This window comes from Salvelinus sp. IW2-2015, linkage group LG3, assembly GCF_002910315.2.
Source record: "Salvelinus sp. IW2-2015 linkage group LG3, ASM291031v2, whole genome shotgun sequence".
Taxonomy (NCBI): Eukaryota; Metazoa; Chordata; class Actinopteri; order Salmoniformes; family Salmonidae; genus Salvelinus; species Salvelinus sp. IW2-2015.
In genome coordinates this window covers 8,387,582-8,401,262 of record NC_036840.1, presented here as the reverse complement: position 1 = coordinate 8,401,262, position 13,681 = coordinate 8,387,582, and the positions used below count along the sequence as shown (strand labels likewise).

Sequence of the window (13,681 nt, the reverse complement as noted above, 5' to 3'; positions counted from 1 at the left end):
CAATTACAGCTCAGTCAGTGTCCATACAGTGTCCATACCAGTGGCGGCTGCTGAGGGGAGGACGGCTCATAATGATGGGTGGAACAGAGCAAATGGAATGGCATCAAACACATGGATGTATTGCTACCATTCCACCTATGCTGCTCCAGCTATTAACACGAGCCTGTTCTCCCCAATTAGGTGCCACCAACCTCCTGTGGTCCATACATGTACTAACTAGTGGACATGACATACTGGACACTAGACACATTATACTGGACTGGACATGTTAGTATAAAGATATGTTAGAATATTTTCTCTGGGGTTCAACAATTTTCAGAAGTGTGTGTGCATGCTTGTGTGTGTGTGAACGCATTCCTCTGTGTGTGTCAGTCTGTACCAGCCATCCAGGGGGTAGGGCTGATGACAGGGGTACTTATTGGTTCAGCCAACAGAACAATCCCAGCTCTTGATTTTGTGGAGAGGTGGAGAGGTGTGCTCACTGCTACCTGCTAGTAATGTCTTTGAGACAAGGACATATGGACAAGGACACCACTTTTTCTGAAAACACAGCAGCCTACTGTGAGCTATCATAGATTTCATAGAGAAAAACGAATTATCTGCTGTTCATTGCATTCCAATAACAGAAACCACAAGGGACTACAAGTTGTGGAATAGGACAATCTTCCAGTGAGTACAGTCACCTATACCTCACAATCAGAAGGCTACAATGGCAGTCTCTCCAGTGATTGGATCCTTTGTCGCTGCGGACTATGCTGTCTTTGTTCTGATGCTGCTGGTGTCTGCAGCCATCGGGGTGTACTATGCCATCGCCGGAAGGGGCCAGAGCAGCTCCAGAGAGTTTCTGATGGGGGGCCAGAGTATGACAGCCGTACCTGTGGCTCTGTCCCTGACTGCCAGCTTCATGTCGGCTATCACAGTGCTGGCCACCCCAGCCGAGGTGTACCGATACGGGGCAAGCTACGGCCTCTTCAGCCTCTCCTATGTGCTGGTGGTGGTGGTCAGCTCAGAGGTCTTCCTCCCTGTCTTCTACAGGCTGGGCATCACAAGTACCTATGAGGTTAGAATCGATCCACCCTGTTGAGTTGATTTGTGTTCTATTCTATTCAACAGAAATAGTATAACATGTTTGGTAAATGTTATCCAGATTAATTGCAATGCAAATTCTAAGCAATTCTAAATCCCTGAAATAAATATCTTGGGGGTCACAACGTTTTGTTCAAAAGTGACCAATTGACAAATGCAATCTATTCAGGAAATAAAATGCTGACCTAATTGTGTAATTTTTCTATAAAACAAACAGATTGCTGTTTCAGGTATAGTAATCATAGTAGTCACGGTTCCGTTACTTAATATCGCTGCACATGTCCATTCCTTAGTCTTGTTGAGAGGCTGATGATAAGATTATGATTATGATTCAAACAGCTAAAATATGAGTCAGTGTTTTATCTTCATTAGCTGACTGAAACAATCCTGGCACAGTCTTGTCATCTCATCCTCTTACTGACTCTACTCTTTGCTTTGTCTTTTGGGCTTCACACATTAATTCATGTCACTGTCCTGTCCATGGGAAATGTAACAGAAAAGTGTCATATTTCTTTTTTCTCCTCATGGTCATCATTCTGCAGTATCTGGAGATACGGTTCAACAGAGCCACCCGTCTGTTAGGGACAGTGATGTTCATTGTTCAGACTGTGAGTACCTTATCACAACACTCCCACCCCTCATATCATGAATTACATGAACATGAGAACAAACCTTGTGCTACGGATGATTATAAGAGCCACATGTTATGTCTCTCTGTCTCCCAGATACTCTACACGGGAATAGTCATTTATGCTCCAGCTCTGGCATTAAACCAAGGTGCAGTAAGTCTCTAAAAGTCATGAAAGAATTTCATTCCATGCCCCATCGGCATTGAGTGCACTTGAAACCACTCCTCTGCTAAATGACGTCCCTCTCTCTCTCTTTTTCCTCCTCTCTCTAGTGACTGGGATGGATCTTTGGGGTGCTGTCATTTCAACAGGAGCGGTTTGCACGTTTTACTGCGCTATGGTACTGGACATGGCAGTGATGTCAATAAATAATGCTATAAACACCATTTATCCCCTGATGTAAGGGAAATACAGATGGAGGTTAGATTGAGACATGATTTGTGTAGCACTGTGGTGACCTTTATGGTGACCTTTAAACCATGTATGTAACACGGCTGTGGTGTGTATTGTGACAGGGCGGTCTGAAGGCGGTGGTGTGGACGGATGTGTTCCAGGTGGGCATCATGGTGGCAGGCTTCCTGTCTGTCATCATCAGAGCCGTGGTCCTGCAGGGAGGAGTCTCCAACATCCTCAACCACGCAGAGTTCGGAGGACGACTCAACTTCTGGGAGTGAGTAGATTGTCATGTAGATTATAGATGTAAAAGAGCAGGAGAAGAGTCTGCACCTGGACATTGTGCAGTATGTTGGCACAAAATACAAGACATTGCAAAAGGGCGTACTGAATCTCTCTCTCTCTCTCTCTCTCTCTCTGTCTCTGTCTCTCCTTTATAGCTTTGATGCTAGTCCACTGAGGAGGCACACCTTCTGGACAATCACAATTGGAGGCACATTTGTCTGGACCAGTATCTATGGGATCAACCAAGCCCAGGTGCAGAGATACATCTCTTGCAAATCCATGACTCAGGCCAAAATGTGAGTCATCATCTTCCTGGAAGGATAGAGTAGAGCATGAAGATCTATTTCCTGTTTGCCCCAGTGTTAATAGTGAAAGTGACAGCACTTTAGCAACATGAAATCTTATTCAAATGTGTTCATCTACACCCCCAGGAAGAACATGACACAAAAAATTATCTGGCAAGCGAGCACTTAGATATGGTCATTTTAACATTGATAAATTCTTAGAATGTTTGGAAATCACGTATACTAAGGCATTTGTGAAAATTCTATAGAAATATAGAGTGGGGCCTCCCGAGTGGCGCAGCGGTCTAAGGCACTGCATCGCAATGCTTGAGGCGTCACTACAGGTCCTGGTTCGATCCCAGGCTGTGTCACAGCCGGCCTTGACCGGGAGACTTATGAGGCGGCGCACAATTGGCCCAGCATCATCCAGGTTAGGGGAGGGTTTGTCCAGCTGGGATTTCCTTGTCCCATCGCACTCTAGCGACTCCTTGTGGCTGGCCGGGCGCCTACAAGCTGACTTCTGTGACCAGCTGGACGGTGTTTCCGCTGACACATTGCGGCTGGCTTCCGGGTAAGCGAGCAGTGTGTCAAGAAGCCGTGTTTCGGAGGACGCATGGCTGTCAACCTTCGCCTCTCCCGAGTCCGTAAGGGAGTTGCAGCGATGGGACAAGACTGTAACTACCAATTAGGGGTAAAAAGTAAAAAAATTATAATATAGAGTGGGAAAGTGGGCGAGCATTTTGACTATTAATAGACACTGCAGTAAATAGAATCGAATAAAAACATCTGTCTCGTCCAAGACTCCAAGTCTAGAACAGACTGGTGCGCTATAGCAAAGCAGAGCTACAGTAGGGCTTTATACAAACAAGCCATCTGAGTAAAAGTCTGAAAGTATTTGGTTTTAAATATACTTAAGTATCAAAAGTAAACCAGATGGTGCGATTTTATTTTTTTATTTTTTTTATTTAGTGATAGCTAGGGGCACACTCCAACACACATAATTTACCCAAAAAGAATTTGTGTTTAGTGAGTCCGCCAGATCAGAGGCAGTAGGGATGACCAGGGATGTGAATTGGACCATTTTTCTGTCCTGCTAAGCATTCCAAATGTAACGAGTTTTTTGCGCGTGAGGGAAAATGTATGGTAATAAAAGTACATTCTTTCTTTAGGAATGTAGTGAAGTAAAAGTAAAAGTTGTCAAAAATATAAATAGTAAAGTACTGATACTCCCAAAAACGACTTAAGTAGTAATTTAAAGTATTTTCACTTAAGTACTTTACACCACTGGTGTTTACAGGCAGTTGCAACAGCGCAACTTTAGATTGTTAGCTAGAACGCATTCGCCAAAAGCCACAAAATACTCCTGAATGGATTTCTGCAAATATGTAAACACCATGGGAGTCCTCTTACATTTGGGACCCAACAGTCTTATTGATCAAACAACCCTGAAAAGGTGGGCTCTCTCTCCCTCAGTTATGTACATCAACAACAACAAGATCAACAACTAATAGTAGCCAGAGCAAGATGAGCTAAAAATCTAACAAAGGAACATTAGATAAACCCCTTTTTCTGATAGTTGGCCGCCAAAATTGCTGATAAACGATGGGGAAGTGCAACCTACTCGTCCTTCTGATAACACAAACTCTGGCTCTCCCCCTCCCCGTTCTCTCTCTCTTTCGCTCTCTCCTTTCTCTCTCTTTCCCCTCTTCCTGTCACTCTTCTTTCTCTCTCTCTGTATTCTCTTCCCAGGTCTCTCTACATTAACTTATTAGGACTGTGGATCATCATGCTGTGTTCTGTGTTTGCGGGGCTGTGTCTGTACTCCGTCTACAAGCACTGTGACCCCTGGACAYCAGGCATGGTGTCTGCTCCAGATCAGGTTGAGGACACAAACCAGGAAATAACACTTTAATAAGGACCGCAGGTTGACGTTTATTGGGATGAGTCTTGTCCTGGAGGCAGAACTGAGCGATTACTGCTAGATGGGCCAGGTTAGGGTTAGGTATTAGGGTTAGCAGTGTGGTTAATGTTAGGGTTAAGATTTTATGACAGATTTTGTGGTTGTGCCAGCTAGTGACCCCTCTGCAGAGCTGCCTCCAGAACAAGATTCAAGACGAAAAACCGCATAAATACCAGGCACTGTCAATATTACTATTCTGCCAGACTGCCACTTTACGGATATATTTTGTTATCAGTTTCAACTGATAACATTCACAGCCACTAAGTGTAACCACCTTAAACNCAGGCATGGTGTCTGCTCCAGATCAGGTTGAGGACACAAACCAGGAAATAACACTTTAATAAGGACCGCAGGTTGACGTTTATTGGAATGAGTCTTGTCCTGGAGGCAGAACTGAGCGATTTCTGATAGATGGGCCAGGTTAGGGTTAGGTATGTTAAGGTGAATGTTAGGGTTGAGATTTTATGACAGATTTTGTGGCTGTGTCTGTTAGCGAACCCTCTGCAAAGCTGCCTCCAGAACAAGACTCATGAAGAAAAAAGCTAACCTACATAAATACCAGGCACAGTCAATATTACTATTCTGCCAGACTGTCACTTTACAGATATATTTTCTAAAATATTTGTTTAAACTGATAACATTCACCGCCACTAAGTGTAACCACCTTAAACTATTTTTTGTGGGAAAACAGTTTTTTCCCCCCTCATCGGCCACACATCCAGATTGTTCCCAGGAAAATATCTAAAATAACCCAAACCCAGTGCTACCACTCAGAGAGACACTGACTACTGACCACACTCTCTTTCTCTGTACAGCTGATGCCATATATGGTGATGGACATCCTGAGAGACTACCCTGGACTGCCAGGATTGTTTGTGGCTGCAGCCTACAGTGGGACCCTAAGGTTACTATTCCCATCTAGTACTTATACTGTATGTCAAACTTGATCTTACGTTTGATTATGTCAGTATGTTACATTATGTTATATGCACACTAGATTAAGTACCCTTTTGTTACTATTTGTACTGTATGCAATATCTCATGGTTCATAATATCACGACTATGACTAAATATTTACTCTCGCAGCCTATGGTGGGACACAAAGATTACTATTTACACAGCACTCACACACACTGTTATATTTCTAGGTAAATAATGGCATTATATTTGCTCTCTCTTGTCCACAGCACGGTATCGTCCAGTGTCAATGCTCTGGCTGCCGTGACTATTGAAGACCTGATCAAGCCGTACACACACATGTCAGAGAAACACCTGTCCTGGACCTCTAAAGGCCTCAGTGAGTGTATAATATCAATAGGTGTCTTTGCATTTACCACAGAACTCAGAGAGCTATATTCATGTTTGATGATATATTTATCTTCTTCTTGATATATTCTTGCTGATATTAGAAATGAATAATCCAGGATTTATCATGATTTTAACTGCTATCCCTATGCTCCATTCTAGGCTTTCTGTATGGGGCTCTCTGTATTGGAATGGCTGGCATAGCCTCACTCATGGGAAGTCTGCTGCAGGTATGCGATACAACAAAAGGTGTATGTCTTTCTACAAAAAATATGTTGTCTTGAGGTTCGCAACTCTAAAATATGTCTCTGTCTCCTCCTGTAGGCAGCTATCAGTATCTTTGGGATCATCGGAGGGCCTTTACTGGGTCTCTTCTCGCTGGGGATCCTCTGTCCATACGCCAATGCCACAGTCAGTACAGTCTCTTTAACAAAAGCAGGATTATAAGCATCTAACTGTTAGCTAACCTCTCTGAATGTTTATGTTGAAGTGTTGATGTGTTATTTCTGTGTGTTCTGTGCTGCAGGGGGGCTTGGCTGGTCTGCTCTCTGGGCTGGTTATGTCTCTGTGGGTGGGGATAGGGGCCCAGTTTTACCCTCCTCTACCAGAGCAGAGCAGGCCTCTGGGTCTGACCACACATGGCTGTAACTTCACAACCGCAGCCGATGCGTTCAACTGGACCGCATCCCCAACAGAACCAAGCCTATACACTACAGTACTACAGCAAAATACAGCAGAGAGGTACGTTGTGGGCTTCAGTATCTTTGGTTAAGGACAGGACACACTTTTGCTGAAGGGAACAAGTATATGGTTATGGGCACAGTTGAAACAAATATTCAGTTAGAAATGTACTGTAGAACAGGAATAATTTTGTCATGTTAGAATAGCAAACTGCATKAGCTGTAAACAATATAGGCAACATTATAGCTGCTGGATGCCACTATGTTTGTCTCCTCTACAGACCCTTCCTGGCTGATAACTGGTACTCCCTGTCCTATCTCTACTTCAGTCCTATTGGGACACTTACAACACTGGCTGTTGGACTGGTGGTCAGTCTACTTTCAGGTACTCTTCCCCAAATGGTAGTGTTGCTTCCTACCATATTACATGATGTGTCTAATTAACATGTTCTTTTTTACACTAAAACGTGTCTCTTTCRAGGGGGTATGAAGTTGAATTTGGAACCAAGGGTGACTTTGATGAAAGAAGATACAATGTTATTTTGCTTTTACAAGCTCTTTAAAGAAAGGGTAAGTGATTTGAGTGTTTCAATAAATAACCTCCACGACGTTCTCTCTCTTTCAACCACTTTCCTGTATTCATTTAGCTTTCATCCATACCTAGGCCATGAGAAGAGCAGGAGAGCTGGACCTCACAAAAACCAGAGAGAACAAATTGGGAAACAATAACCCCGGCTTCTGCAATGTCCACGAGTTGGATTTCAGAAAGAGCAGTCTTCCTACATAACATACTGATAAAACCATGACTTAACAGTTGCTCTTTCTTCTCATACTTCTCCCTCCCCCGTGCCGCTGTTTTTCACGTGACTCATGAATGTCCTTACAGATTGTATCAATATCTCATCTATATCCTCATATTTCTATATACAGTGTCCTCAGAAAGTATTATCCCACATTTTGTTGTGTTACAGCCTGAATTTAAAAAACTATTCTCACCCATCTACACACAATACCCCATAATGACAAAGTGAAAGCTTGTTTTTAGAAAAGTTAGCAAATTGATTGAAAATGAAATACAGAAATATCTAATTTACATACGTTTTCACACCTCTGAGTCAATACATTTTAGAAACACCTTTGGCAGTAAATTTTTTAAAATGTAATTTATTTAAATAGGCAAGTCAGTTAAAAACAAATTCTTATTTACAATGACTGCCTACACCGGCCAAACCTGYACAATGCTGGGCCAAATGTGCTCCACCCTATGGGACTCCCAATCACAGCCAGTTGTAATACAGCCTGGATTTGAACCAGGGTGTCTGTAGTGACGCCTCAAGCGCTYAGATGCAGTGCCTTAGACCACTGCGCCACTCCTGCTGAAAGGTGAATTAATCTCCCAGTGTCTGGTGGAAAGCAGACTGAACCAGGTTTTCCTCTAGGATTTTCCCTGTGCGAATTATTTTTTATCCTGAAAAACTCCCCAGTCTTTACCGATTACATACAAGCATATGCATAACATGTTGCAGCCACCACTATGCTTGAAAATATGGAGAGTGGTACTCAGTAACGTATTGGATTTGCCCCAAACATAACTCTTTGTGTTCAGGACAAAAAGTGAATTGCTGTGCCACATTTTTTGCAGTAATACTTAAGCACCTTGTTGTAAACAGGATGCATGTTTTGGAATATTTGTATTCTGTACAGGCTTCCTTCTTTTCACTCTGTCAATTAGGTTAGTATTGTGGAATAACTACAATGTTGTTCATCCATCCTCAGTTTTTTCTTATCACAGCCATTAAATTATGTAACTGTTTTAGTCACCATTGGCCTCATGGTGAAATCCCTGAGCAGTTTCCTTCCTCTCTGGCAACTGAGTTAGGAAGGACACCTGTATCTTTGTAGTGACTGGGTGTATTGATACACCGTCCAAAGTGTAATTAATAACTTCCTCATGCTCAAAGGGATATTCAATGTCTGATTTTTTATGTTTACCCATCTACCAATAGGTGCCCTTCTTTACAAGGAATTGGAAAACCTCCCTGGTCTTTGTGGTTGAATCGGTGTTTGAAATTCACTGCTGGACTGAGGGACCTTACAGATAATTGTATGTGTGGGGTACATAGATGAGGTAGTCATAAAAAAACGATGTTAAACACTATTATTGCACACAGAATCCATGCAACTTATGTGACTTGTTAAGCAAATTTTTACTCAACTTATTTAGGCTTGCCATAACAAAGGGGTTGAATACTTATTGACTCAAGACATGACAGCTTTTCATTTTTAATTCATTTGTTACAATTTCAAAAAATATAATTCAATTTTGACATTATGGGGTATTTTGTGTAGGCAAGTGACCCAAAATCTAAATGTAATACATTTTAAATTCAGGCTGTAACATAACAAAATGTGGAAGGGGTGTGAATACTTTCTGAAGGCACTGTATGTAGCCTACATCACATCAACTTGAAAAGACAAGTAGAGTTAGGATTGTTAATAATGAAATATCTTTGACTTGACTTGTGTTTCCCATTTATTAAAAACATAGTGCTATCAGTGTTGTACATTTAAAAAAAATATGAATTCGAAATAGCTCTGTCATATTTATACTTATATGATTAAATTACATTCTACAAGTAATCAACACATTCTATAATGTATTATTTACAATTATGTACACGAGAGAACTCTAGGCATTTGAACTGCATGTAGTCATTTGGTGGATGTCATTCCACAGCTCGAGGTGGGTAAGAGAGGCAAGTGTAACTCATTTTGGGGTGGCAGGTAGCCTAYTAGTTAGAGCGTGGGACTAGTAAACGAAAGATTGCAACCAAGGGGCTCCAAGATCGAATCCCCGAGCTGACAAGGTAAAAATCTGTCGTTCTGCCCCTGAACAAGGCAGTTACCCCACTGTTCCTACATCATTGTAAATAAGAATTTGTTCTTAACTGACTTAAGTAAAAGTCTCGTAAAATAGAATGTTACTTTTATCTGTAATACATAGCTAACATTTGTGTCTAAGGATGTTTGTGTTGCTAATAACACTCGTGTTCATGGACGGCTAAACTAAAACTTGCATACTGAAGATTTAACTGCCAAATATCTAGGCTATCAATCTATCGGTCAGCCTATATTCAGCACGGCGGACAATTCTTCTTCGTAGTAACGCTTCTTCATGGCTCTGTACTTCCTCAGATAGTACAGGGCCTCCAGTTCCTTTATCACAAATTCCCCACGATCGACTAGTTTTTTGATCTCCMTAGGGTCTGTGACATCATTGTTCTTCATAAAGGCTCTCTTCAGACGTTCCCTGAAGTAGTCTGCTCCTTTGGGGTATTCCCGTCCCAAAAACAGGAGCTGTCAATGGAAGAAGACCGGTTACCAATTATAATTCCAGGCTTTGGGGATTGTTTTGGAAAGATAGCTAAATATTGCATGAGTGGAAGCAAATCTGGCGTGTGGTAACAACAACGGTTGGGTGCATTGACAGCAGTCAGTCAGCGTTTAACTTACGTTCTTGTACAGCTGTCTAACCTCACTCCTCAGAGGGTTGGCCATGTCACTGCSTGAGACAGTAGCAGCCTTCACTACTGGGATGGAAGAAACGTACAGAACATACAACTGGTGATTTAGCATACAGCAGCTGATTATGTAAAACAACAGCTCAGAAATGTGCATATGTCTGATTGCTATCACATATCCTGTGAGCCTCACAATCTTAGCTGTGTCATGCATACATTTTACCCTACATTGGTTCACTTTGCAGGTAGGTTAGTTAACAGTGCAAAAGGGCCAAAATGCGACTACGTCGCAAAGCGAATGATTAGCTAGCTGGCTAGATAATTGGCAGCTGCAATTTAACCAATAATTGTCTTTGTGCTGGGATAAAAGTTACGTTGTCTCCCAGCACAATAATCTTGGCTAAGTAGCTAAACACCCTCTGCTATAAAAACATCCATTGTGATTAATTCACACGATATAATCAAGATTCCATTACATTATAAAGTCCCTTATAAATAAATCCTTGCAATTAAGTAGTGTCGATAGCTGGTTACTTTGCCCTTCGGGAGTTCATAAACAACGCCGTAAATCCTTTCACAAGTCGCAAACCAAAACACGGACCTACTGCGCGTGCGTGCGGTGGCATTTCCATGGTAACTTGGACGCGAAAAGAGTTGAAAGATATCCCACCAAGAGAAGATAGTAACCAGTTTTCCAACAAATGTTATTTCATTACRTATATAGCAAGCTAACCAGTTAGAAAATTWATATTGTGGTTAGGTTGATATGTTTACAAGCCAAGTAGCTAGTTGCATAAYTTACCAGTTGTTACTAGCCAGAGTAAATTAGATTACCAGTTAGCTAGCTAGGACTCAAGGTGAGCAAGTGACTGCAAATCAGCTTCCTTTTACTGGAAGCGTGCTGCAAGTCTGTGTTTGGTTCTTTCAGCCTTATCTTGCTACAACTAAATACTATATCCTAACTTTCTATTCTCTATGTTCTTTCCTTGTAAGCTCCCCGGGGATGCAAAGTTAACTTTGTTATTAATAGCATATCTCTCTCTACATTAGATTCATGAGAGATATTAGATCTAGTAGATTAAAGCCTAGCTAGCTAAATTGAATATAACATGTTTCAATTTCTCCCAAGCAACCCAAGTCTTTAGATATGTTCTTTACTTTTACTCACTTTTCCAATGCCCACAAATTACAAGCATACAGTAGCTTGCACATTTGTTTATGATCACATTTATGTTCATCAAGTTGATTTGGTTCAAGTCTGCCAAAAAGAAAGGAAGCAAGCTCATTAAGTCTGAAAAGGAGCAACTTCAGAAAGAATAGGTGAGAAGACAAACGGAAGAGGGTACTCTAGAACTTCTCATTTCATTCAATCAGAGCGCATCGAGCATAACATGTCAACCCATAGATAGGTTAGAAATATTTTTAAAACATTAAACATTTTCGTGAAGCTTGCATTCGAATCCCCCTTCCTGTTGCTCACAAGTTCCAATTCCCTATCGAAAGGGGATTTATGGAAGGTTTAAGATAYACTTCAAACCTGTTACTTTAATAGCACTTACTAGTCATTAGTTTTATTTCAGCCCTTGACATGGAAAAATAGGTTTTTACAAAGTTAAACATGTGCTCTTTATGACAGCATGCTAAAATGAGGTGAAATCATTATTTTMGGGGGACCAAGTTAAACAACCCAAAATGTCCTCAATTCATGGAACAACCCGCATACTGAAGATTCAGTTGCCAAACATCTGGGCTATCAGTCTGTCGGTCTGCCTATATTCAGCAGGCCTAACAATTCTTCTTCGTAGAAACGCTTTTTCATGGTTCTATATTCCCTCAGATAGTACAGGGTCCCCAGTTCCTTAATCACAGCCTCTCCACAGTCGACAAGCTTTCTGATCTCCTTAGGGTCTGTGACATCTTTGTTCTTCATAAAGGCACTGTTCAGACGCTCCCTGAAGTAGTCTGCTCCTTGGGGGTATTCCCGTCCCAGATACAGTAGCTGTCAGTGGAAGGAGGGCAGGTTACCAGTGATAATCCCAGTGCTTTGGGGATTGTTTAGGACAGATAGCAAAAGATTGCATGAGTGGCAAATCTTATATTGGAAGTAAGTGTGGGTAACAAAAAAGCTTGGGTGCATTGACAGCAGTCAGCCAGTGTTACATTCTTACATTCTTGTACAGCTGTCTAACCTCTCTCCTCAAAGGGTTTGCCATGTCACTGCCTGAGACTATCAGCCTTCACTACTGGGATGGAAGAAAAMAACAGAAGATACAACAGGTGAATTACTATTCAGCAGCTAATGATGTAAAACAGCTCAAAGAAATATGCTTATGTCTGATTGTCACATCACATATACCGTGAYCTTACAATCTTTAGCTAGCTATGTGTCATGCATAGTGCATTTTAGCTTATTTTACCTTGGTTCACATAGCAGGTAGTTTAGGTAACAGTACAAAGTCTGCGGCTAGGTAGCAAAGCTCTGGTAAAGCGAATGATTAGCTACCTAATAGTAACGTAATTGGCTAAACACCCTCGGTTATAAAAACATTAATTAGCTTTGTGATTTATTCACACGATATAATTTAGCTTTCATTACATTGTATCTAGGCTCCCTTACCGATAAATCCTCGCAGTGCTGAACGCTATCTACCTTGCTGAAAACTGGCTACATGGGAGCATTACGTCAAACAGTGCGTCGATTCCAGTGTCACGGCTAGAAGGGATCCAGCTTTTGTCAAATTAACATCAGATTTGACTTTTCATAGCAGTTTAGGATAATTTACGCAGCAGGTCAGGATACGGTTAGAAAACGGGTTAGGATGAACTAAAATGACATTTAAAAATATATKTWTTTTTAAATTAATTTGACAAAAGTTGGATTCTTTCTAGCCATGACACGCTTATAGCTGGTTGAGGGACGAGCGTCGCATAGGAGTGACATGTTCCGACTATTAGACGTTGGGCTTGTTCGATGTTGCAGGCAACCGACAGTGCAGGCAACTGCCGTCTAATGCCCGTTCACATGCTAGTCGAAACTAGGAAACTCGAACATTTCCGACTTGATGATTCGTTGAATGCGGCACGTGTATMACTACAACTTGTTAGCAAGTCGGACATTTTAGAGTTTCCTAGTTCCAACTAGCACATTAACGCAGCATGACTGATCTACAAAGAACCTTGCATCAGTAGTTCTACTCATAAAAATAAAATAAAAACTACTCATTGTAGTGAGTAGTTTCAGTCGGCTAAAGKAACCGACTGTAAAGGAGTCGATGAGTGATGTCGGGGGAGGTGCATCTGTGGCAGTTAAAGTCAGACACCAATCTGGTTTTCAAACAACAACTCTGATATTAATATAACAGTGTTGCCATTGTTTATATGTTTTTCTTTATAATGTCGAAATGAACATGTCTTCAAACCCCATATCATACCCTTACAAACTGAAATCGTATGTGTGCACATTGTACAATCAATTAGTGTGAGGGCCTCAAACATCACATTAGTTTGTCCACTGTATACATTAATCACGGTAAAGTTG

At 41.5% G+C, this 13,681-nt stretch overlaps 3 protein-coding genes across 6 annotated transcripts; 1 reads left to right on the top strand and 2 right to left on the bottom strand.

Annotated features, from left to right (window-relative positions):
• The first annotated feature begins 473 nt into the window (after positions 1-473).
• On the top strand, positions 474-9,141 carry slc5a8 (solute carrier family 5 member 8). Its single transcript, XM_024012239.2, has 15 exons — positions 474-1,060; positions 1,629-1,694; positions 1,812-1,863; positions 1,988-2,055; positions 2,231-2,385; positions 2,549-2,689; positions 4,427-4,556; positions 5,453-5,541; positions 5,825-5,934; positions 6,105-6,172; positions 6,267-6,353; positions 6,469-6,683; positions 6,904-7,007; positions 7,104-7,192; positions 7,287-9,141. The coding sequence occupies exons 1-15, from the start codon at positions 710-712 to the stop codon at positions 7,407-7,409; spliced, it is 1,848 nt and encodes a 615-aa protein (XP_023868007.1). The 5' UTR covers positions 474-709; the 3' UTR covers positions 7,410-9,141.
• Positions 8,893-10,742, bottom strand: LOC111950134 (electron transfer flavoprotein regulatory factor 1). Of its 2 annotated transcripts, none has more exons than XM_023967530.2 (3): positions 10,620-10,742; positions 10,136-10,212; positions 8,893-9,979 (listed from the first exon to the last, which is right to left on the bottom strand). In XM_023967530.2, exons 2-3 carry the CDS (start codon positions 10,178-10,180, stop codon positions 9,746-9,748), a joined length of 279 nt encoding a protein of 92 aa, XP_023823298.1. In that variant the 5' UTR covers positions 10,181-10,212; positions 10,620-10,742; the 3' UTR covers positions 8,893-9,745. The 2 variants fall into 2 exon arrangements, with proteins under 2 accessions (XP_023823298.1, XP_023823307.1); XM_023967539.2 differs by having other exon boundaries at positions 10,136-10,209; positions 10,620-10,741.
• A 547-nt stretch (positions 10,743-11,289) lies between these two features.
• LOC111950120 (electron transfer flavoprotein regulatory factor 1) lies at positions 11,290-13,074 on the bottom strand. 3 transcript variants are annotated; one of them, XM_023967507.2, is made up of 3 exons: positions 12,561-13,074; positions 12,312-12,386; positions 11,290-12,142 (listed from the first exon to the last, which is right to left on the bottom strand). In XM_023967507.2, the coding sequence occupies exons 2-3, from the start codon at positions 12,354-12,356 to the stop codon at positions 11,897-11,899; spliced, it is 291 nt and encodes a 96-aa protein (XP_023823275.1). In that variant the 5' UTR covers positions 12,357-12,386; positions 12,561-13,074; the 3' UTR covers positions 11,290-11,896. The 3 variants fall into 3 exon arrangements, with proteins under 3 accessions (XP_023823275.1, XP_023823285.1, XP_023823267.1); XM_023967517.2 differs by having other exon boundaries at positions 12,740-13,074; XM_023967499.2 differs by having other exon boundaries at positions 12,761-13,073.
• Between the last annotated feature and the right edge of the window lie 607 nt (positions 13,075-13,681).